The sequence below is a fragment of the Scyliorhinus canicula genome, chromosome 15 (assembly GCF_902713615.1).
Source record: "Scyliorhinus canicula chromosome 15, sScyCan1.1, whole genome shotgun sequence".
Taxonomy (NCBI): Eukaryota; Metazoa; Chordata; class Chondrichthyes; order Carcharhiniformes; family Scyliorhinidae; genus Scyliorhinus; species Scyliorhinus canicula.
Window position 1 is genome coordinate 59,307,089 of NC_052160.1, and position 26,028 is coordinate 59,333,116.

At 45.4% G+C, this 26,028-nt stretch overlaps 1 protein-coding gene across 1 annotated transcript in view; it reads left to right on the forward strand.

Annotated features, from left to right (window-relative positions):
• The first annotated feature begins 2,136 nt into the window (after positions 1-2,136).
• Positions 2,137-26,028, forward strand: part of LOC119978142 (myosin-16-like) — a 100,512-nt gene continuing 76,620 nt past the window's right edge. The window contains exons 1-7 of the mRNA XM_038819576.1: positions 2,137-2,417; positions 7,163-7,306; positions 10,068-10,224; positions 13,656-13,683; positions 16,072-16,168; positions 24,112-24,204; positions 25,896-25,959. Coding sequence (XP_038675504.1) covers positions 2,214-2,417; positions 7,163-7,306; positions 10,068-10,224; positions 13,656-13,683; positions 16,072-16,168; positions 24,112-24,204; positions 25,896-25,959 — 787 coding nt within the window. The 5' untranslated portion in view covers positions 2,137-2,213. The remainder of the gene's footprint in view (positions 2,418-7,162; positions 7,307-10,067; positions 10,225-13,655; positions 13,684-16,071; positions 16,169-24,111; positions 24,205-25,895; positions 25,960-26,028) is intronic.

Here is a 26,028-nt window from a genome sequence, read left to right on the forward strand (position 1 = left end):
CAGGGAGAACTTACAGACTCTACACAGACAGTGACCCAATGGGGAATGGAACCTGGAAACCTGGCGCTGTGAAGCCACAGTGCTATCCACTTGTGCTACCGTGCTGCTTAGATAGCAAAATAATTAGATGAGAAGCTACCTTTCAAATACAGCAACTTGTGTTCTGGAAAGCGCTGCCTGAAAGGATAGTGGAAGCAGATTTGATAATATCATTCAAAGAGTAACTCGATAAGTTCTTGACTGGAGAACATTACAGGGCTGTACAAGGTGTTGGTGAGAGACATAGCGTTAGGATAAGGGGTAGTCAATTTAAAGCAGAGATGAGGAGAAATTACTTCTCTCAAAGGGGCGTGAATCTGTGGAATTCCCGACCCCAGAGTGCAGTGGATGCTGGGACATTGAGTACATTTGAGGAGAAAGACAGATTTTAAATTAGTCATGGGTTCAATGGTTATGGAGAACAGTCAGGAAAGTGGAGGACAGTGGAGTTGAGATCGAGATGAGATCAACCATGATCGGATTGAATGGCGGTGTGAGCTCGAGGGGCTCTACTCCTGCTCTGAGTTCTTAGTACTTATGCTATGTTCTTATGTTCTATGGGGAAAGAGTATGTGAATGCATCTAATGGACTAGCTCTTTCAAACAACCCAAACAAGTTCGTTGGACTGAATGGCCAGTCTGTTCTGTAAGATTCGATGATGCTGTAGTATTTTATCTTACGATGTTTACTTGGTGAATGCATATATATTAAATCATTTCATACCAGAAGCAAACTGCAATCCTAAACAGAAGTTAAGATGTTCTTTAAGTTTTTTGTTTGTTTCTTTTGAGGTATTGTTTAAAAAGATCTGTTACTTGAATTGTGCTTGACTTTGCAATTTCAGCAGAAGGTATTTTCTTCTTGAAGTCTTCAAATAGTTAATTTCATCTCATGCTGAACAACCATGATTCTTTAATCTACTGACTATAAATGTCAGTTCATTTTAAATTTTTTGTTATTCATATTTGTTTTGTCAATGAATTTGGTGGTATTTTACACAATTGAAAATCAGTTAACATTTCTAAAGCTATGTCCGCATACACAAAGAAAGCTTAGGACACTTGGCACGATGGAAAAAGGTGAGGGAAAAATGAAAGGAAAAGAGGACATTGGGAGGAAGGGTAAAAGCATAGTTGAAGGCAAAGGTTTTAGCAAAGTTTTGAATGGAGTGCGCAAGTTGGCAAATGGGGAGATGTAGAGAGCAATTACAAAGACAAGACATAAAGAAGGAACGTTGATTGTGGGCCTTAGGGAGCAGGTAAATAAGAAAAAGCAGAGTATATAAATGTGTTATTGGATAAGATGACTGAGATACGCTGAGACAAGATTGTGGTGGGAGACATTTGTGACTTAATTTTACCTATCGTGACAAGTTAGGAGGTGGAGAGTCCCATAAAATTGCGAGGGATTGTGAGGAGTGGAATGCTCATTGTCTTTCTGCCACCATACCATTTTACCAGCATCGGGGAAAGTAAAGGACAGCCTTCCCACCCAAAGGCCAATTGAGCCATTTAAATGGACAATTAACAGCCTCTTCCAGCAGCAAGTGCCTGTTTCTGTTGCGCTGACAGCTCCAGGCTGTTTCTTTTAATTTTCAAGGGCTGGTGATTTAAAGAGCTTAAGGTCAAGACACTTAAACAGACCTCATCCACCCTTCAAGACCGTTTATGTACCCTCCATAAATTAATGACTGCAGGTTAGGGCATTTTGAACAATGAAAATTGGATCTGTTTGAACTCAGTGTTAAGTTCAAATGGCTTTGCTGAATTTGGGTTTCTTCCTGTGTGATTCACAATCCATCTCTTTCCGCCACCATCAAAAATGGGTAATGTTGGAAATGGAGGTAGGAATTCTGCATCTGGGATTCTGCTGCCATTTGTAAATGCCTCTGAATGTGCCCTGACACCTTGAAAATCGGGCCTTATGTGAGTTCCCCCAGCCCTATAAATTGGGTAAGGCCAGCAACAGAGGTGACAGATGGATGTATCCAGGAATCACAGTGGGATGTCAGGATGGGTGCGTTTTAGGACACTTTAAGTGGGCTTGCAGAAATAACAAAAAAAATCACTGAACTAGTTTTCCGTTTCTAGATTGTTTTTCTTTTGTTTTGCACCTTCAGAGGGAGTTCTCTGTTCTCCTTGAGTTAGTTCTCTGCAATCAATTCAAATTCAAGATGGTTGGCAAAGGAGAGTGTGGCGATGATGTGGATCCCATGCCTTTTCTGGCTCCCACTGAAAAGGAGAAACTGGATTTTTTGAGCAAGCCCTACGACATTAAGAAGTCCTGCTGGATCAAGGATCCAAAAGATGGTTTTGTTGAAGGAGAGATCCAGTCTGAGCAAGGAGACCAAGTCACTGTGAAGACTGCCAAGAATCAAGTATGTAGAATGTATCTCATAGGGTTCCATTGAGGGAAATAAAGAATAATGCCTATTTGTCACATTTTTATAATATTAATGCATCTTTTGCTAAATGGAGAATTTCAGCGCATGCTTCATTTGATTTGATAATTGGAGGTTGGAGGAGTTCTGATATTTATCTGAATTTGACCTTCAGTAGCTGATGCAAATATCATGAATTATATACTTGGGATTAGCTTCAACTTATTGGGAACCATGTCATTGCAAATGTTGAGTAGAATTTCCATTCAGATGCTATGTGACCTTCAGTCAATCAACCGTATCAATAAGTTATGTCAGAGAACATGGGCTCTTCAACCTTGAATGGAGGTCTGTTAGAGGGAACTGTCTGAAGGTATATTTGGCACTAGTGGGAATAGTAAGGCTTAACCCAGTACGGTTCTAAGCTAAGCTTTACTTGTCAGACAAGAGGACATAGGTACAAACTAATATTTGGAAAACATTGCAGACAGATGTCAGGAGTCACTTCCTGGTACATTGTAGTCAATGTCACAAATGGCTTTCTGGAAAATGTGGTGGAGGCAAAAGCTCTGGAAGAGGGAGTTGCTCAAGAGGGAGTTGCTCAAGAGGGAGTTGCACGAACTGAAGGAAGTGGATGGAAGAAGCATAGGGACATACATAGAAACATACATAGAAAATAGAAGCAGGGATAGGCAAATCGGCCCTTCAAGCCTGCTGTGTCATTCATTATGCTCATGGCTGATCATCAAATTCAATACCCTGATCTTGCCTGCCCCCATATCTCTTGACCCCTTTAGCCCCAAGAGCTATATCTAAATCCTTCTTGAAATAACATGTTTTTGCCTCAACTAATTTCTGTGGTCGTGAATTCCAGATTCACCACTCTCTGGGTGAAGGAATTTCTCCTCACCTCTTACCCTCAAACTATGACCCCTATTTAATAAGCACAAAGAGTGCACACCGAATAAAAATAAGAACAAAGTTTTATTTACAAATTACATATATATACACTTTCCAGTAGACCCATACTGAGTTCCGGCTAGGTCGGTGACTGATTGGCCAACCTTATACGCTGGATAATTGAGATACCCGCCCCTAGGGGTGAGCCCCTACTCTGCAAGGAGCACGGGGAAGACAAGCATTCCCACTCCATAGGTCCCGTGCCAGATATTACACCTTAGTTCTAGACTCCCCCACCATTGGGAACATTCTTTCTGAATCTACCCTGTCTAATCCTGTTAGGATTTTATACGTTCCTATGAGATCCCCTCTCACTCTTCTAAACTCCAATGAATATACTCATAACCGACTTCGTCTCTCCTCATATGATAGTCCTGCCATCTCAGGAATCAGCCTGGTAAGCATTTGCTGCACTCCCTCCATAGCAATAACATCCTTCCCCAGATAAGGACACCAAAACTGCACTCAATACTCCAGGTGTGGCCTCACCAATGCCCTGTACAATTTCAGTGAAACAATCCTATTCCTATACACAATTCCTCTGGCTATGAAGGCCAACATACCATTTGCCTTCTTTACTGCCTGCTGTACCTGCATGACTGATGCACAAAGACACTAAGGTCTTGTTGACTATCCACCTCTCTCAATTTACACTCATTCAAATAATAATCTACCTTCCTATTTTTGCCACCGAAGTGGAAAACCTCAGATTTATCCACATTATAGTGCATCTGCCAGCATATTCCCACTCAGTCAGCCTGTCCAAATCACGCTGAAGCATCTCTGCATCCTCCTCAAAGCTCAACCTCCCACTCAACTTTGTATCATCTGTAAATTCGAAAATAATACATTTAGATCCCTCATCCAAATCATTAACTTATAATGTGAACAGTTGGGGTCCTAGCACAGATCCCTGCAGAACCCCACGAGTGACTGCCTGCCATTCAGAAAAGGACCCACTTATTCCAACAGTTTGCTTCCTGTCTGCTAACCAGATTTCTATCCATTGCAAGACACTATCTGCAATCCCATGCATTTTAACTTTACATAATAATCTGCTGTGTGAGACCTTGTTGAAAGTCTTCTGAAAGTCTCAATAAACCACATCCACCCTGCTCAACTCTACAAGTTACATCTTGAAAGAATTCAGTAGATTTGTCAAGCATGATTTCCCTTTCGTAAGTGCATGCTGACTCTGTCTCATTATACCACTGCTTTCCAAATGCTGTGCCATGAAATCCTTGTTAATGCATTCCAACAACTTCCCTACTACCAAAGTTAGGGTCTCCAGTCCATAGTTTCTTGTTTTCTCTCTACCTTCCTTTTTGAATAACGGGCTTATATTAGCTACCCTCCAATTTGTGGGAACCATTCCAGAGTCCAAAGAATTTGGGAACATGGCCACCAATGGATCTACTATTTTGAGGGCCACTTCCTGAAGTACTCTGCGATGAAGATTATCAGGCTCTGGAGATTTATCTGCCTTCAATCCCATTAATTTCCTCAAAACCATTTCTCCAAGGGACCTACATTCATTTGTGTGAATCTTTTTCTCTTTACATACCTATAGAAACTTTTACAGTCAGTTTTTATGTTCCTCTCTGGCTTACTTTTATATTGTATTTTCCCCTTCTTAATCAATCACTTGGTCCATCTTTGCTGAATTTTAAACTGTTCCCAATCCTTCGGTCTATAATTGTTTTCTTGGAAAGGTGAGCTATGTGATCCAAATGGCCTCTCTCATCTGTTCTATTTCTTCCTGATCTTTATGGTGAGGATCAGGTACTGTGGACTTGCAAATGTATTATAAATATGTCCTCATTTACAAAATAAAGCACAATCACGAAGATATGACTGAGTGTAAACCGCACTTCTATAGACCAGACAAGGCACACCTGGTAAAGGCATCCGGCCCTTTGAACGCCTGAGCATCGATTTCAAAGGGCCCCTCCCTTCAACTAATCGCAACATTTATTTCCTCAACGTTATAGATGAATTCTCCCGTTTCCTGTTTGCCATCCCATGCCCCGATATGACCTCCCATACGGTCATCAGAGCCCTGCAGTGTCTTCACCCTGTTCGGTTTCCCTAACTATGTCCACAGCGACAGGGGTTCGTCCTTCATGAGCGACGAGCTGTGTCAGTACCTGCTCAGTAAGGGCATTGCCTCGAGCAGGACTACCAGCAGGACCCCAGGGGGAACGGGCAGGTGGAGAGGGAGAACGCAACGGTCTGGAGGACCGTCCTACTGACCCTACGGTCCAGGAATCTCCCGACCTCCCACTGGCAGGAGGTCCTCCCCGATGCACTCCATGCTATTAGGTCCCTCCTTTGTACGGCCACGAATCAGACTCCTCATGATCGCCTATTTGCGTTCCTTAGGGGAATTACTACGGGGGTCTCGCTTCAGCCCTGGTTGAGGACACCCGGCCCTGTCCTCCTCCAAAAACACGTTCGGACACATAAGACCGACCCCCTGGTAGAGAGGGTCCAACTCCTGCACTCGAACCCCCACTATGCATTCGTTGAACACCCCGACGGCCGACAGGACACCGTTTCCCTCCAGGACCTGGCACCTGCAGGCTCTACTACCACTACCACCGATATATACCTCCCATACTACACCCCACCCGACTTCCCATGCCCTGCGCCCATTTGCTTCCCGCGCTCCCTTCCGCCCTACACCCGGTTCGCAGGAACGAAGCTCAGGAAGAACCATCCCCGGAGTCCACCCCCGGACCCACACCAAACATCCTTCCACAGCCATTCGAGACGGCTGCAACACCGATGCTTCGTCGGTCGCTACGCACAATTCGACGCCGGACCGACTGAACTTGTAGACCCGTCACCCCTGCCGGACTTGATTTTTTTAACAGGGGGTGAATGTGGTGAATGTGTAACCACTATAATTCATACTGTACATTACTGTGTCCCTGTGGGCTCCATCTGTGAGCCGTTGCGTGGCTCTGCCCACAGGGGGAGATGAGGAGCATGTACAGGGCTCCGCCCTCAGCTCCACCCCCTTCAGGAAGTATAAGTGCTGTGGTCCTGCGAGTCCACCTTCAGCTCAGCATAGTCGCAGGTAGACTCAGTTGTAAGCCGATTAAAGCCACAATTTACTCCAACTCGTGTCTCTAGTTGAATTGATGGTCGCATCAGCGCCCCCAACGTCAATGTGAACCGCACGCAATTCAGTCCTGCTGTCAACTCTTATGGCGGGATTCTTTGGCCACGCCCACCCGCCGACTCGAAATTCCTGCCCGAGGTCAATGGACCTTAACATGGTTCCCGTCCCATCTGTGGCGATCTTGCGGCGGGTGCGGCTGAAGAATCCAGCCAATAGTCACCCAAACTGAGAATCCTACCCTTGGTGCCCATTTTGCTGGGTAGCAATCAATGGTAATTAAATCCTCATCATTTAATTGATGGTTGTTATAACCTGCCTGAATCCTATTACCGGGGACAATTGGTTCTCTCATGATGTTGTTGTTGTATTTTAGGGAGTATGAGCTCCCCCAATGAAGGGGGGGACAATAATTAGCAGTTGCACCTGTACAAATAGAGCTGGCCAGTGTGTTACCGGCTAGTGCAGGAAGCAGTGGTGAAGTACCTCTGTGATATACATACTGTTGTAAATAAAGTTACTTTCTGTTTGACTCGACAAACTTGTGCTGGATTCTTCTTGGTCCTCACAAAAATGGTTATGTGTTACTCCAAAATAAAATAATATAAATTACACATTACATTTAAAGTCTGTACTAGCTTTGATGTGTTTTTTTCAGACTGTGGTAATTAAGAAGGATGATGTTCAGCAAATGAATCCACGGAAGTTTTACCAAGCCACGGACATGGCCAACCTGACCTTTCTAAATGAGGCCAGCGTTCTTGTGAATCTGCGTGATCGCTACGTCAATATGCGGATCTATGTATGTCACACAGGATTATTGATTTGTGCCTTTCTATTTTTGTTAAAATTGAAAGAAACCGGTGTGACGGACCAATTCCCTCTTTTAGTCAAGGGGGCAGGGAGGAAGGGAGGGAAAGCGGAATGATGGGATAGGGGAGGGGGAAAGGGGAGGCGGGAGGGAGGGGGACGGGAGGGAGGGGAAAGGGGGAGGCGGGAGGGAGGGGAAAGGGGGAGGCGGGCGGGAGGGGAGGAAAGGGGAGGCGGGAGGGAGGGGGAAAGGGGAGGCGGGCGGGAGGGAGGGGGAAAGGGGAGGCGGGGGGAGGGGGAAAGGGGAGGCGGGAGGGAGGGGGAAAGGGGAGGGGGGGAGGGGGAAAGGGGAGGGGGGAGGGGGAAGGGGAGGCGGGAGGGGGGAGGGGGAAAGGGGGGCGGGAGGGGAGGGGGAAGGGGAGGCGGGAGGGGGAGGGGGGAGGGGAGGGGGGAGGGGGAAAGGGGAGGCGGGCGGGAGGGAGGGGGAAAGGGGAGGCGGGAGGGGGAGGGGGAAAGGGAGGGAGGCGGGAGGGGGAAAGGGGAGGCGGGAGGGGAAAGGGGAGGCGGGAGGGGGAAGGGGAGGCGGGAGGGGGAAGGGGAGGCGGGAGGGGGAAGGGGAGGCGGGAAGGAGGGGGAGGGGGAAAGGGGAGGCGGGAGGGGGGAAAGGGGAGGCGGGAGGGGAAAGGGGAGGCGGGAGGGGGGAAGGGGAGGCGGGAGGGGGAAGGGGAGGCGGGAGGGAGGGGAAAGGGGAGGCGGGAGGGAGGGGGAGGGGAAAGGGGAGGCGGGAGGGAGGGGAAAGGGGAGAAAGGCAGGGAAATGAAAGAAGAGGAGAAAGGAAGAAGGAAGGGGAAGAAAGGAAGGGAAAGGAATGATGGAAAAGGAAGTAGAAGGAATAAGGTGGGGACAGTCAGCAGGGAAAGGAAAGGAAGGAAGATCTTGTATTTATCTCACATTTGCAAGATATCCAAAAGAACGTTGCAGTCAATCTGTATACAGAACGTTCCAACAAACATCAAATGATATCAATGCCCAGTTAATGTGTTTTGATGGACTTTATTGAGGCACAGATTTGGGTCAGGACACTGGAAAAACTCCCTTTTCCCAGTCCAATACATTTTGTATGAAATGTGGCACCTCTGGCAGAGCAGCACTCCTTTTGGTAGTACCCTGACGTGACAGTCTAGAAGGGATTATGTCCTCAAGTGCTGGATTTATTCCATGACCCCATGATCTACTAGCTCAAAGGTAAGACAACTAACACTGAGCAAAGGCTGATGCATCAGTTCAGGGAACAGAGGACTGGTGATGCTAAACTTGGACTGAAAACTCTGAGTGCTGTATCGGTAATGAGAGGCTAATGGAGTTCCAAAATTTTCAAGGACTGGGAAAGGATGAGGTGAAGTCAAGGACTGTGTAGTGAGCGATTTTAACATAGTAAGGCTGTAGAGCAGAGCCATTGCCTGTTAGAAGGCATAATTGAAGTTTAGAAGAGACAAGGGAAATTCTCGAGATATTAACCATCATTGCAAGTGAGAAAGGGTATGTGAAGGGAGAGAGGTCAGAGGTGTATTTACATCATATCCAAAGTTGTAAGAGGGAAAGGAACTTCCCCAGTTAAGGGAATATATTCCATTCTTGGAATAATTTGAAGTTAAGTGTTTTCGATATGATGAAGCTGCAAAGGTTGGAGAAGATACTGAGGCCAGGACTAGACAAATCAAACATTAAAAGTGGTGGGTCTTGGATAGATTTTATGAAACATGCAGAAATTGTTTTTATGAAGTGTTGAAACAAGTGAGGTTTTTGACCATTATGCCAAATCAATATCAGAGATAGTAGCAGTGGTATTAGTGCTCTCCACTGTACATTCTCCAGAGATGTCCCAATCCATAATAATAGGTTAGTTGTAGGTGTAGAACCAGATATGGCAGTGTGCAGAAGAAACTACAAAGCAGGGTTTCATAGGCGACACTCTCAGGAACGTGAATACAGAATCTAGGGGACTGAAGGAGCACTACACTGTCAGAAATGCTATCTTTCGGTGGGTCTGTTGAACCAAAGACACAGATAGACATAAATGACCTCATGGCACTATTTAGAGGAAAAGCTGTTAAATAGTCCCTGGTGCCCTGGTCAAGAACGGTAGCACAGTGGTTAGCATTGTGGCTTCACAGCACCAGGGTCACAGGTTTGATTCCCCATCTGTCACTGTCTGTACGGTGTCTGCCTGTTCTCCCTGTGTCTGCGTGGGTTTTCTCTGGGTGCTCCGGTTTCCTCCCACGAGTCCCGAAAGATGTGATATTTGGTGAATTGGACATTCTGAATTCTCCCTCTGTGTACCCGAACAGGCGCTGAATGTGGCGACTAGGGGCTTTTCACAGTAACTTAATTACAATGTAAGCCTACTTGTGACAATAAAGATAATTATTACTATTATTAAGATTTATCCCTGAAACAAAATACCCAGTATACCTTGTCACTGTCCCATTAGCATTCATAGGACCTTTCCTGTGTGTGAATTGGTCGCATTACTATAGAAACCACACTTCATTGGCTGTAAAGTGCTTTGGGATGTCTGAAGATCTTGAAAGGCGCTATATGAATACAATATTTCTTTCTTTTCAAGTTGGCAAGTAACTTCAGTTCAGTGGTGCATCTTTGTCATTCATGCTGCTGTGGAACTCATCAAATTAATAGCATGTAACCGCTTATAATTGTAACATTTATTTTGGTTATCTTTCATTTTTTTGTAGACCTATTCTGGGTTGTTCTGTGTAACGGTGAATCCATACAAGTGGCTGCCTATCTATGGTAGCAGAGTGGCTAATATGTACAAGGGCAGAAAACGCAATGAGATGCCTCCTCACCTTTTCTCGATCTCAGACAACGCCTACCATGACATGCTCGTAGGTAAGTCGAGAGAGAGATTTTTTTTTCAGTGATTTGGAACAAGTTGAAAATACTTGAGTATTTGCACCACTTACAGAAAGGTCTCCAGGTGTGATTGGTAGGATCTCTATTCTAGCTGGGGATTGTGGTGTTGCTATATGCAGACAATCTTTTGCCCTGCTTGCATGGTAGAATGTGTTTTAAGTAGTTTTTCCTTAATGCAGAAGCTGCTCTTCGCACATTGAACTTAATGCAGTACATATTTAGGAAAAAGTGGACTTAATTATGCAACAGGCATCACAGCAAATCTTTGTCACATTCAACCATTTCCCTTTTAAGTCGCTCCTTTCTTTATTCCTCTTCTTGTGCATATTTCCCACTTTTTCTACCAGTGGAGATGGTGCAGTGGTATTGTCACAGAACTAGCAGCTATGAGGCTGAGGCAAATGATCTGGGGATATGGGTTCAAATCCCACCACAGCTGTTGGAATATAAAAATATAAAGTTAGTCTGAGTAATGGTGACTGTGGCAACTCTCATTGTAATTGATTATTAAACCATCTGGTTTATTACAATTCGTTATCTAGTTGGCCTACATGTGATCCACAGCAAACCAGTTAACTCTGAAATGGCCTCGTAAAGGCAGTTAGGGTTTCAGGAAGCCAGTGGTAGTAGAACAGCAATTTATTACACTATATGCAATATTCTGCTCCAGGCACTCCCACTCCCACTCCAGACCTTGCTGGAGAACGAACTATTATGATATGATGCATAAGCAATCATATATATAGTATTGGCTATGACCTCCAACCAGCAAGTGCCAGTAGAGAACAGCCAGGGAGTCTAGAGATAGTCTTCGTAGTGGATAGTCACAATTTGTAGTAACTCTTAGATCATTTATAATAGTAAGTAGCTTTTGATAATATTCTTATGGACCACCTTATTGTTGAACAATAAAACTTTAACTAGTCACGAACTAGGCATACTCTAGTGCACTTATTCCGATCAGCCAAGCACCAGATGTACCACGAACCACACCAGGCCCTGCTTTAGTTCGGCTTTTATGTAAGTCTGTAACAAGCTTCAGCTGGGTTGCCTCTGCCCTATATCTGGGAAGTTTGTACTTCATGTGCCCTATGGGGAGATCAACAATGGTTTCCCCATTGTCCTCGTGGGGGTCATAACATCCCTCTCCCCCAAAGTCCAAAAGTTCTCCTTCAGCCGCCAACGGTGGAGGTCTTCTGTGCTGTTTTGCCCGAGGCTGTGCTTCTGCTTGCAGCGGCTCTGAGTTGGGCGATGGGTATCGGCTCATCGACCGCCGTTTTCTGGGCGACCTCCGAAGCGCTATTGTCAGGAACTCAATGTCATCCATAGGCACGGACTCTTCCATGTCCATTTCCGAGCTGCAGTCATCCTCTTCCGGGTGCTGGGATCTTGACGGTTGTGTCCCCAGGCTGAGGGACATTTCCTAGCATGGAGGAGAAGTCAATGCTGCAGCTTTGGCGTTGTGTAGCGCAGGCTCCTGCTTCTTCAGGTGGTCCAAATGCTTCTGCTGAAGTCTACCCAGAATCCGAACTTTGTATGAGACCGATCCTGTTCTCTCCAGCACGACACCTGGGAGCCAAAGTGCCCCGTCTCTTTAAGCAGAATATTGCATGGGCAGAGACCACGTCCCCTGAGTGAAATTGCTGCCCTGATGCCATCCTGTCATGGTGCCGCTTTTGCATGTCCATCTGCACCTCCACTTTCCTGCCAAGGTTCGGAAATGTGAGACTCAACTGGGCTCTAACTTGGCGATCTATCATCAGTTCCGCAATGGCGATCCCATCATCATGCAGGACACTGTGCTGTAGTTAAAATAGAACCACGCCAGTCGCGTGTCCATGAAACCCAAGGCTTGTGTTTTTATGGCCCTTTTCAAAGTCTGGACCGCCTTTACCTGCCATTCGGTTGGAGGAGGGATGATGCGGGGCGGTTCTAATATGCCGGATGCCATTTTGCTTTGTAAATGTGGCAAACCCTTCACCAGTAAAGAGCATCCCATTATCCATTACCAGGACCTCAGGGATCCCATGGGTGCTAGACGAGCATCGGAGCCTTTTCACCGTGGCCCTGGAGGTTGTCGAGGCCATCCTGTACACCTCTAGCTGCTTTGTGTGCGTATCCACGATGATGAGGAACAAGGGCTCCGTGAAAGGCCCTGCGAAGTCCGCATGTAGTCGAACCCAGGGCGCACTGGCCATTCCCATGGATAAAGGGAGGCTGCCGGCGGGAGCTTCTGATGCTCCTTGCATGCTGGGCAGCTTCGCGGCCACCCTCTCAATGTTCCCATCGATGCCGGGCCACCAGACATAACTACGGGCCAACATCTTCATCTTAGAGGCGCCCGGGTGCCCACTGTGTAAGTCCTTTAGCAGGGACCCCTGATCCTGCAGTGGGATTACCACTCAAGCTCCCTACAATATGACACCATCCTCCACGCTGAGTTCCGAGAACCTCTGGGCAAAAGGCTAGGCGGCTACAGGAAGGGCCCCCGTTTCTCCGCCACTCAAAGCATGAGGTGGGGGCAGCACAGTGGCGCAGTGGTTAGTACTGGGACTACGGCGCTGAGGACCCGGGTTCAAATCCCGGCCCTGGATCACTGTCCGTGTGGCGTTTGCACATTCTCCCCGCGTCTGAGTAGGTTTCACCCCCACAACCTTGGGTCACTGTCTGTGCAGAGTCCGCACGTTCTCCCTGTGTTTGTGTCGGTTTCCTCCAATTGCTCCGGTTTCCTCCAAAGATGTGCAGGTTAGGTGGATTGGCCATACTAAATTTCCCCTTAATTGGAGAAAAGATCATTCTCTACATTTAAAAGAAAAAAGAATTACAAATTTAAACATGGCATTTCGGTTAAAGGGGAAGAAAACCCTGCAGGTACATTTTATCACTGTTGGATACTTAACCACAGAGAAATTCTTTGGGCCTCCTGTAGGTTTTTAAATTGAAGATCTTCAAACATCTCAGTTTATAAGTGGTGCTGTGGGGCTCCATACCCAGCCATTCACTAAAGTGCTGCATGTAGTTGATGCTAGTCTGATGTAAACCAAGTCCATGGCATCTTACCCAATCGTAATTGATTCAATGTTTGCTGGGTTCTTTTTTTTAAAGAGGATTCAGGATTGTTGTTTAAATACTTGGTGCAAACTAAAGCATAAATATATGATTTACAGGAAAGGAATATCAAATGGAGTTTTGTTTTCCTCTGTGATGCTGGTAACATTGGCATAGAAACTTGTTTTCATCAGTCAAAGGCGTATGAGAATGGTGCTCAAAGTGAGCGGCACACCATCACTGATTTAGTCCTTAAATCTTCAACCATTGTAAAATCATTTGTATAATCCACTAGAGCACGCTCTGATAATGCACGAGGGCCTTCCAATAATTTTGTTTGTATTTAATTTTTTTGGCAGAGCGTGAAAACCAATCTATGCTCATCACGTAAGTACCTATTTAGATGAATCTGTTACAGTTTTTATTCACAATGTAAACTGTTGGGGATAATTAAAACTGTACGAAAAACAGTATGGATGATTACAATTGTATGAACACACAAGTAAATCTCCATGAACATAGTCACAGTTAATCAAAGGATATGTTTTTATGTCTGGTTTTGATTTATGGAGGACACTGACAAGACTGCAGTGTTGAATAGTCTCGAGAGCCACCCTGATGTTAAATGCTACAGGCCTGAATTTCCATCCTGAACCTGGGTACATGTAACTGCCAGACGTTGAGTGGAAGACGAGGTGGAACGTACTTAGTTCCTGTTGGATCTGAGCAGAGTGACCACAAGGAAACAGATGTTTGGAGGCAAAACAAGGTTCTCGCCACCCCGACCTACATTTAGGCCGGGGGGGTTTTGTACCCAACAGGCTTTCCTTGTTAAGGAGAGGTGTGCCCCCTTAATGGGGAAGTTCATACTCAGCTGAGGAAACCGATAGTCCATACCCCGTGACCTCCTTGAGGGTTATAACAGTTCAAATAGGATTTCCCCTTATGGAAAGGAGTCTTGGAAACTCTGGTGGGGGAGGTGGGGAGGGGGGGGGCGGGCAACACATGGATCTTTACCCAACACCATCTCTATTCAGAAGGATATTTCTGGAGGGTTTACAGGATTCCCCAGATAAATATTCTCAGAAAACCATCTGATAGGCCGTGGGGAACCCGGGCTTGCTGAAAGCAGTCATAAATTGTGTTTTGGGCCTAATACTTGCCCTTAAATGCTTCAGAAAATAAGGTGATGGGTCTCAAGGGGAGCCCATCCTTTGGATAAAGAGGAAATAATTCTCACTTCGCTGCTTACAATAGGGTCTCTCTGTGAATGTGCAGATGATCCTATCCCACAGAAATTGTGACACATTCTACATTATTGCCTGAGTGACAGTTACGGGCGTGCTTCCACTGACAGGCTGCTTGGTGTTTTGGCTTCTTGTTCTTTGGCCGTATTTGTTCAGTGTCTATGAAACCATATGCAAAAAGTTATATTATGTCACAAACTGGATTAACAGCAGGACTCACAGCTGTCTATGTTATAACAAGCAGAGTCCATTTACTCAGCAGTCTATTTAAATAGGACACTAAAGGGCAATCAGCAGACTATCTATTTACAAAGAGACGCGATGAACTAGAAAACACAGAACATGGTAATGTCTGCCAATAAAAGTAGGGTGATTTCTCCAGCAGAGTGCAGTCAGTGGAGGATCGTTACACACACATTACGTGAGTAAAATCACACACAGCAGTGCAGGCTCCAATTGATGAGAAATTACCCAATCATCTCCATTCTGGAAGAGAATAATGTCGCTGTATACAACCATATTTGGTTTTCTAAAAATATTTTTACTAAATATTTTCCATTTAAAGCAAACATAACGGGCAGCACGGTAGCACAGTGGTTAGCACAGTTGCTTCACAGCTCCAGGGTCCCAGGTTCGACTCCCAGCTGGGTCACTGTCTGTGTGGAGTCTGCACATCCTTCCCGTGTCTGCGTGGGTTTCCTCCAGGTGCTCTGGTTTCCTCCCACAGTCCAAAGAAATGCAGGTTAGGTGGATTGGCCATGCTAAATTGTCCTCAGTGTCCAAAAAGGTTCGGTAGGGTTACTGGGTTACAAGGATAAGGGATAAGGTGGAGGTGTGGGCTTAAGTAGGGTGCTCTTTCCAAGGGCCGTTGCAGACTCGATGGGCCAAATGGCCTCCTTCTGCACTGTAAATTCTATGATCTATGATAATAACATAATACCAACACAAACAGCTGACGCTACATAATGCAATATTAGAAAAATACAACCAACTGTATAAATACTGCCGAAGAAAGAAACATACTTTTCCAAAATAAGAACTAACCCCAGATGGGTACAACCCACCAACCACTCTACCATCATGTCTGAATGGGCCTGTAACTGGTCACAGTGCAGCCTGTGGGTACAGGAGGAAAAGAGAAGATTCATCACTGACCTCATTTCCCCTGGAGCTTCTTTGTTGCCAGAAATGGGAACAGGCTCTGTGGAATGCCCCATAAGCAGGGTTGAAACTGATCTGTCCTTGCTACCATCCAGACTCTCTGGCACAGTTGGAGTAAAGATTTAGCTGCAGAACTCAACTGCTGTTATTGTCGAGTGTGCAGATCAGCTACAAAGGTGTACATGAGAGAGAATTCTTTTTGTTGTACTTTTGAGTTTCAACTTGTCTTGGTCTAAAACTGATCACAAAAGTTCATCCATTGCTGTGTTGCAAGGCAATTTGGGGTTTCAAATGTCTGAAAATGATGGTTTGGGATCAATTTGAATATATCAGTGACAATTTGAAAATGTGCCTTTTCCACACATAGCGGAGAATCCGGTGCTGGGAAAACTGAAAACACCAAAAAGGTTATTCAGTATTTTGCCAATATGGGTGGCATAAAGGTAGCTGAAGGTGATACAAAGGTAAGATTGCAATTTGTCAGAATTGTGAAGTGATACATTTTGGTAGGAAGAATAAGTAAAGAATAAATGGTACAATTTTAAAGGATTCAGGACATAGAGATGTTGGGGGAGGGTGTATGTACACAAATCATTGAAGGTGGTGGGACTAAAGATTATTATTATTAGTTGAGAATGTTGTTAAAAGAACATATGGGATCCATGACTTTATTCACGGAGGCATAGAGCATATAAAAAGGAAGTCATGCTGAACCTTAGGCCTTGTCTAGTATAATGGGTGTGATCCAATGGCCACACAGCGTCGGAAAAGCAGTTCGTTGCGGCGCAGCATGACCGATGAAAGCCGGGAGACCCTACTCCCAGGACATACCCGCCTCGCAACGCAATGTAAATCCCACCCATTGTGGGCAGAATCACTTTTTGGCAAGTCTGCATCTTAGAGCGAGACAGCTGGTATAGCCTCTCATAATGCGTTTAGGTCGGGGATCACATCGAGGGCTCCGAGATTGGGTTGCCATTTAAATGCTAAATGTACCGCTACAGGGCTTTGTTCCCATTTGGGTGAATCGGGCCCATTGTGTTCAATTCTGGGCACAATAATTTAAGAATAATATCTAGGCCTTCATAAGGGTGTGGAGATTTACTAGAATGGTACCAGAGGACCCTCAGCTATGTTTAGAGAGTAAAGGAGCTGGGGTTGCCTCCTTAGAGCAGAGAAGATAATGAAAGTACAATGAAGATAGGGCAGCACGGTAGCATAGTGGTTAGCACAGTTGCTTCACTGCTCCAGGGTCCCAGATACAATTCCCGGCTGGGTCACTGTCTGTGTGGAGTCTGCACGTTCTCCCCGTGTCTGCGTGGGTTTCCTCCGGGTGCTCCTGTTTCCTCCCACAGTCCAAAGATGTGCAGGTTAGGTGGATTGGCCATGCTAAATTGCCCTGAGGTTAGTGGGGTTACCGGGTTACGGGGATAGGGTGGAGGTGTGGGCGTAAGTGGGGTGCTCTTTCCAAGAACAGGTGCAGACTCGATGGGCCAAATGGCCTCCTTCTGCACTGTAAATTCTATGATAGAACATAGAACATAGAACGATACAGCGCAGTACAGGCCCTTCGGCCCTCGATGTTGCACCGACATGGAAAAAATCTAAAGGCCATCTAATCTACACTATGCCCTTATCATCCATATGCTTATCCAATAAATTTTTAAATGCCCTCAATGTTGGCGTGTTCACTACTGTTGCAGGTAGGGCATTCCACGGCCTCACCACTCTTTGCGTAAAAAACCCACCTCTGACCTCTGTCCTATATCTATTACCCCTCAATTTAAGGCTATGTCCCCTCGTGCTAGCCACCTCCATCCGCGGGAGAAGGCTCTCGCTGTCCACCCTATCTAACCCTCTGATCATTTTGTATGCCTCTATTAAGTCACCTCTTAACCTTCTTCTCTCTAACAAAAACAACCTCAAGTCCATCAGCCTTTCCTCATAAGATTTTCCCTCCATACCAGGCAACATCCTGGTAAATCTCCTCTGCACCCGTTCCAAAGCTTCCACGTCCTTCCTATAATGAGGCGACCAGAACTGTACGCAATACTCCAAATGCGGCCGTACTAGAGTTTTGTACAACTGCAACATGACCTCATGGCTCCGGAACTCAATCCCTCTACCAATAAAGCCCAACACACCATAGGCCTTCTTCACAACCCTATCAACCTGGGTGGCAACTTTCAGGGATCTATGTACATGGACACCGAGATCCCTCTGCTCATCCACACTACCAAGAATTTTACCATTAGCCAAATATTCCGCATTTCTGTTATTCTTTCCAAAGTGAATCACCTCACACTTCTCCACATTAAACTCCATTTGCCACCTCTCAGCCCAGCTCTGCAGCTTATCTATGTCCCTCTGTAACCTGCAACATCCTTCCGCACTGTCTACAACTCCACCGACTTTAGTGTCGTCTGCAAATTTACTCACCCATCCTTCTGCGCCCTCCTCTAGGTCATTTATAAAAATGACAAACAGCAACGGCCCCAGAACAGATCCTTGTGGTACGCCACTCGTAACTGAACTCCATTCTGAACATTTCCCATCAACTACCACTCTCTGTCTTCTTTCAACTAGCCAATTTCTGATCCACATCTCTAAATCACCCTCAATCCCCAGCCTCCGTATTTTCTGCAATAGCTGACCGTGGGGAACCTTATCAAACGCTTTACTGAAATCCATATACACCACATCAACTGCTCTACCCTCGTCTACCTGTTCAGTCACCTTCTCAAAGAACTCGATAAGGTTTGTGAGGCATGACCTACCCTTCACAAAACCATGCTGACTGTCCCTAATCATATTATTCCTATCTAGATGATTATAAATCGTATCTTTTATAATCCTCTCCAAGACTTTACCCACCACAGACGTTAGGCTCACCGGCCTATAGTTACTGGGGTTATCTCTACTCCCCTTCTTGAACAAAGGGACCACATTTGCTATCCTCCAGTCCTCTGGCACTATTCCTGTAGCCAATGATGACCTAAAAATCAAAGCCAAAGGCTCAGCAATCTCTTCCCTGGCTTCCCAGGGAATCCTAGGATAAATCCCATCCGGCCCCGGGGACTTATCTATTTTCACCTTGTCCAGAATTGCCAACACTTCTTCCCTACGCACCTCAATGCCATCTATTCTAATAGCCTGGGCCTCAGCATTCTCCTCCACAATATTATCTTTTTCTTGAGTGAATACTGACGAAAAGTATTCATTTAGTATCTCGCTTATCTCCTCAGCCTCCACACACAACTTCCCACCACTGTCCTTGACTGGCCCTACTCTTACCCTAGTCATTCTTTTATTCCTGACATACCTATAGAAAGCTTTTGGGTTTTCCTTGATCCTACCTGCCAAAGACTTCTCATGTCCCCTCCTTGCTCGTCTCAGCTCTCTCTTTAGATCCTTCCTCGCTTCCTTGTAACTATCAAGCGCCCCAACTGAAACTTCACGCCTCATCTTCACATAGGCCTCCTTCTTCCTCTTAACAAGAGATTCCACTTCTTTGGTAAACCACGGTTCCCTCGCTCGACCCCTTCCTCCCTGCCTGACTGGTACGTACTTATCAAGAACATGCAATAGCTGTTCCTTGAACAAGCTCCACATATCCAGTGTGCCCAACCCTTGCAGCCTACTTCTCCAACCAACACATCCTAAGTCATGTCTAATGGCATCATAATTGCCCTTCCCCCAGCTATAACTCTTGCCCTGCGGGGTATACTTATCCCTTTCCATCACTAACGTAAAGGTCACCGAATTGTGGTCACTGTTTCCAAAGTGCTCACCTACCTCCAGATCTAACACCTGGCCTGGTTCATTACCCAAAACCAAATCCAATGTGGCCTCGCCTCTTGTTGGCCTGTCAACATATTGTGTCAGGAAACCCTCCTGCACACATTGTACAAAGAATGACCCATCTAATGTACTCAAACTATATCTTTTCCAGTCAATATTTGGAAAGTTAAAGTCTCCCATAACAACTACCCTGTTACTTTCGCTCTTTTCCAGAATCATCTTCGCCATCCTTTCCTCTACATCCCTAGAACTATTAGGTGGCCTATAGAAAACTCCCAACAGGGTGACCTCTCCTTTCCTGTTTCTAACCTCAGCCCATACTACCTCAGAAGAAGAGTCCCCATCTAGCATCCTTTCCGCCACCGTAATACTGTCCTTGACTAGCAGCGCCACACCTCCCCCTCTTTTGCCCCCTTCTCTGAGCTTACTAAAACACCTAAACCCCGGAACCTGCAACAACCATTCCTGTCCCTGCTCTATCCATGTCTCTGAAATGGCCACAACATCGAAGTCCCAGGTACCAACCCATGCTGCCAGTTCCCCTACCTTATTTCGTATACTCCTGGCATTGAAGTAGACACACTTCAAACCACCTACCTGAACACTGGCACCCTCCTGCGAAGTCAAATCTGTGCTCCTGACCTCTATACTCTCAATCTCCCGTACCCCAAAACTACAATCCAAGTTTACCATGCCCCTGCTGAATTAGTTTAAACCCCCCCAAAGAGCACTAACAAATCTCCCCCCCAGGATATTGGTGCCCCTCAGGTTCAGATGTAGACCATCCTGTCTATAGAGGTCCCACCTTCCCCAGAAAGAGCCCCAGTTATCCAGAAATCTGAATCCCTCCCGCCTGCACCATCCTTGTAGCCACGTGTTTAATTGCTCTCTCTCCCTATTCCTCATCCCACTATCACGTGGCACGGGCAACAACCCAGAGATAACAACTCTGTTTGTTCTCGCTCTGAGCTTCCATCCTAGCTCCCTAAAGGCCTGCCTGACATCCTTGTCCCCTTTCCTACCTATGTCGTTAGTGCCAATGTGGACTACGACTTGGGGCTGCTCCCCCTCCCCCTTAAGGACCCGGAAAACACGATCCGAGACATCACGTACCCTTGCACCTGGGAGGCAACATACCAAACGTGAGTCTCTCTCGCTCCCACAAAATCTCCTATCTGTGCCCCTGACTATTGAGTCCCCAATTACTAATGTTCTACTCCTTTCCCCCCTTCCCTTCTGAGCAACAGGGACAGACTCCGTGCCAGAGGCCCGTACCCCATGGCTTACCCCTGGTAAGTCGTCCCCCCCACAAGTATCCAAAACGGTATACTTGTTACTCAGGGGAACGACCGCAGGGGGTCCCTGCACTGACTGCTTCTTCCCAGTCCCTCTTACAGTTACCCATCTATCTCCAGTCTTTGGTGTAACTACTTCCCTGAAGCTCCTATCTATGACCCCCCTCTGCCTCCCGAATGATCCGAAGTTCATCCAGCTCAAGCTCCAGGTCCCTAACACGGTTTTTGAGGAGCTGGAGTTGGGTGCACTTCCCACAGATGAAATCAGCAGGGACACTGACGGCGTCCCTCACCTCAAACATTCTGCAGGAGGAGCATTGTACTGCCTTCCCTGACATCACCTCTAGATTTTTTTTTTAAAAAACAAGAAAAAGAAAAAGAAAGGAAGAGCTTACCTGATATTACCTCAAACCCTGCTCCCGCTGAAAGGTAAACAAATTTAAAGGCACTCACTCACCTTCACGACAAGCCCCTGCTCCCACTTCCCAACAACCGTGGGGTGTGGGGGTTGGTTAGAGGAGGAGGTAGGGTGGGAAACACTCACGAAGTGTTTCGGGTTTAACTGTCACTTGCCAACAGCCTCTCCACAAACCACCTTCAACTTAGGATGACCGCACTGCACGTATGCAAATTTCCCCAGAACAGCTGATCAGTAGCTCTGCTCTGCTGCCCTCTGCTGGATGATTGCCTTCACTCAAACTCCTCGGGTCTCCTTCGCAGATTCACCTTCAACTTAGGCTGACCGCACTGCACGTATGCAAATTTCCCCAGAACAGCTGATCAGTAGCTCTGCTCTGCTGCCCTCTGCTGGATGATTGCCTTCACTCAAACTCCTCGGGTCTCCTTCGCAGATTCACCTTCAAATTAGGCTGACCGCACTGCACGTATGCAAATTTCCCCAGAACAGCTGATCAGTAGCTCTGCTCTGCTGCCCTCTGCTGGATGATTGCCTTCACTCAAACTCCTCGGGTCTCCTTCGCAGATTCACCTTCAACTTAGGCTGACCGCACTGCACGTATGCAAATTTCCCCAGAACAGCTGATCAGTAGCTCTGCTCTGTTGCCCTCTGCTGGATGATCTCTATGAAAAGACTGGAATGGCTTTAATTAGGTAGATGACAAGAAATTGATTCTAATGGCGGATAGGTCAGGAACCAGAGGATAGAGATTTAACGCAATTGGCAAAAGATTGATGGTGTGAAGGGGGAAAAAAATAAAGTTATTCTGCTCTGAAATGCACTGCCTGAAAGAGTGATGGAAGCAGATTCAACAATAATGTCAAAAAGGAACTAGGTAAATAGTGGAAGGGACAGAAATAAATGGTAAGATAATGGAGAACATGCAGGGTGTGGGATTAATTGGACACGTCTTTTAAAGACCCAGTTCAGGCACGATACGCCAATTGCCTCTTTCTGTGCCTTATCATTGTCAGAGGTCCATGGTGCTTGCAGGATGTCTTCCATAGGGTTAACATGTCTTCAAAGAATCAAGATGTTCACAATAATGGTAATTTGACAACCAACAGTATGTGTGTTCAGTTTTACATGTTTATTGTTGGATGATTTTTACACTCAATGTAGACCTTCCAAGAACCAGCCAATGTGTTTTCTTTTATTTTTCTGGAAAATAAAGTTAATTATGCTTGAGTTTAAGCATCCTCTCAAACAACCGTGTAACATCTATTGAGGCACAAAAGCCATGGCTTTTAGATTCCAAAACAGCATTGGACAAGGCAATTTAAACACATGTCTATGTTCTTTACTTCGATCATTTATCCTCTTAAGCTTCAAATGCTTTGCTTCCAAAAACATTCTTACAACAAACTTCAAATTTGCTTGAGACACACTTAACTCAACTGAAAGATCGACCAAGCTTTGTAAGCGGGCTTGAATCACCAGAACTAATCGTGACACCAGCAGACTCCATCATACTTCAATCACAAAAATCTTTATATTAAACCTGACTTTGCTCCGCAAATCACGTTCATATGTTTTGGTCCTGTCCAAAGCTGGAGGATTACTGGAAGGAGGTTTTTAGGGTAATCTCTAAAGTGGTGCATGTGAAACTGGACCCGGGCCCTCGGGAGGCCATATTCGCAGTTTCGGACCAGCCGGGGTTGTAAACGGGCGCGGAGGCAGATGTTGTAGCCTTCGCCTCGTTGATCACCCAAAGGCGGATCCTATTGGGAAGGAGAGCAACCTCTCCACCCGGTGCCCTGGCGTGGCGGGGGGATCTGTTGGAATTCTTGACACTTGAGAAGGTTAAGTTTGAATTGAGGGGAAGGATGGAGGGGTTCTACAATTCCTGAGCGTTATTCATTATGCACTTTCAAGAATTGGATAACATCGAACATTAGTGGGGGGCGTGGTTGGGAAGGTTGGGGGGAGGGAGACTGTATGTATTAATGGTGCCGATGGGTGATTCCTGATTCCTTTTTGTTATTTGTTTATGTTAACATGCGGGCAGTTGTTTGGGGGTTGGTGTGAGTATGGGATTGTTGTTGTTGATATGGGGATTGACATTATATTCGTTACTGCTTATTGTTTATTGTTGGTGGGTGCAAATCTGGGAGAAAATGTGAAAAAGGAGAAGAAAAATATATATTTTTAAAATAAACCTGACTTCATATGAGCATAAATGAATCAAAATTTTTCATCGGCTAACTGTACGTTCAAAGATTTGCTTTGCTTTTAGATCAGTGATCAGCATGGTGATGTCGTGAACTGGTAATACAGTGGTTTGGACCAAGAAATTTGAGAATTCCAAATCTCACTGCACAATTGTATTTCACCTCTTTTCAGGGAGGTTTATGACCACTGTCTCACAGCAACAAGGGAGGAACAAGGGAATGCCAAACTTTTCAATATGTTAACATTTATATCACTGTTACATTAATACAATGGTTACTATTTCTATGTATTAGATCTGAAAATTGTGAAGTAAATTTGGAACAAAGGGTCGCTGATCTTGGCTTGGCTTTTTGATAACAGTGAGATGTCTTACAACATCAGGTTTGTTTCAAATCACTAGCTTTCTAAGCACTGCTCCTTCACCTGAGGAAGGAGCAGTGCTCTAAAAGCTAGTGATTCGAAACAAACCTGTTGGACTTTAACCTGGTGTTGTAAGACTTCATACTGTGCTCACTCCAGTCCAACACCGGCATCTCCATATCATGGCTTTTTGATGTTCTGCCTGGAATGATTTCAGTGTAATAGATTCTCTGAAAATTAATAAAATAAATCCTTCATGCAGAAAAAGGTGTTGAACTGATATCTTAAGTTCCAGTTTCCTTTCCTCTTTTCCTTTGTATAGGGCTCCCTGGAAGATCAAATCATCCAGGCCAATCCTGTGCTGGAGGCTTTCGGCAACGCAAAAACAACCAGAAACAACAACTCCTCCCGCTTTGTAAGTCCATTCCTTTCTTCCCTTCCCTTTGTGTATGTTTTACTAATTAAGGGATCCTGCTGTCGCATAATTATATGTTTTGTCCTTTATTTGAGACCAGTCTACGATCAACTGCTCTGAAACTTATGAATAACTTTTGCTAAGGTGTTCTATGGTAGGCTAGCGGTAAGGGTACATTAGCACAGTGGTCATGTTATAAGACTATTCATTCAGAGGCCTGGGCTAATGACCTGGAGACATGAGTTTAAATTCAATTACAGTTGGAATATAAATATAAAGTTAGTATAAGTAATGGTGACCATGTAACCACTATCTTGTCATTAAAACGCATCTAAAGTCCTTTAGGGAAGGAAATCTTACAGAATCTGCCTTACATGTGGCTGCTGTACCACAGCATTGTAGTTGACTCTGAACTACTCTCTGAAGTGATCGAGCAAGTCACTCAGTTGTATTCCAGAAGCCGGCTCACCCCAACTTTCTAATGGCCACATTAGGGATGGGCAATACATGCTGGCCTTGCCTGGGGTCCTCAGATCCCATGAACGAATAAAAGGTCATCTATATTTCCTGCCCAATATCAGAAACAATTTAAGTTGGACGTTTTATTCCATAGATTTGATAGAGATTTTCAAAACTGTGAGAAAATTTGACAGAGTAAATAAGGAGAAACTGTTTCCACGGCAAGAAGGCAAGCAACCAGCAGATACCGATTTAAAATAATTAGCGAAGGAACCACAGAAACAAAGAGGGGAAATGGATCTTTGCGGCATGTTGTGATATGGAATGCACTGCGTGAAAGGACAGTGGAAACAGATTCAACAATAACTTACAACAGGCAATTGGGTCAATACTTAATGTGCAGGCTGTGGGGAAAGAACAGGGGAGTGGAGCCGATTGAATAACTCGCTCAAAAAACCCGACCCAGCTCAGTGGGCCCAATGGCGTCCATCTTACTCTGCATCTTCCTTGAATTCCAACTTTATTGCCTGATCAAAATTTGATGGGATGGGTCACAAGTCAATTTTTAATGTCTAGCAGAAATGGAACACTGCAGGAAAAAGCTAGAAAAGCTCAGCAGATCCTAAGAAAGGGTTTTGGACCTGAAACCTCAACTGGCTGGCTGACTTCGCTCCTTCTCAACCAATGCTACCTGGCATGCTCAGTATTTTCAGCTTTATTTTTGTTTTTCAGATTCCTGGTCCCTGCAGTATATTGCTCCCTGCAAATAAAGTGATGAGGCCAGAGTTACACAACTGTAACAGTTGTTAGCATTTTCCATAAGTTTAAGCATTTGTCCTGATAGATTTCTCGCCACCCAATGTTCTGAACCAATCTGTGATCCTCTGGCTGGATTAAGTTCCAACCAGTATGCCGATATTCCTAACAGTAGATTAACATCCACTTTGTATTGATGCAGTCGGTGAAAGTAAGCAGGGGACAGGCTGAAGCCTTTCTCACCTCATGAGCCAATTGCAGAAGGTTTTGTTCTTCAGAGATACCTCGGCTGCCAACCTCTGCAGTTGGTGCGATCCCTAACTAACCAGATGGTGGTGGAAACTTTAGTGAAAGCTAGAATATCAAATTATACCTCCTCTTTGTATGTATATCATGACCTATTTAAGATTGAAGATTAATGCTGATGGTAATGGGTAACTAAATTCAATTTAATTTTGTTTTGCAATTCCCTCAAGGGTAAATTCATCCGAATTCACTTTGGTCCATCTGGTAAACTGGCTGGTGCTGATATTGAGAGCTGTAAGCATCTGGTTTTTAGTATTCTTTTTTGTTTGATGCTGTGGTTGGTAGTTAAAGATAGGTTTATTT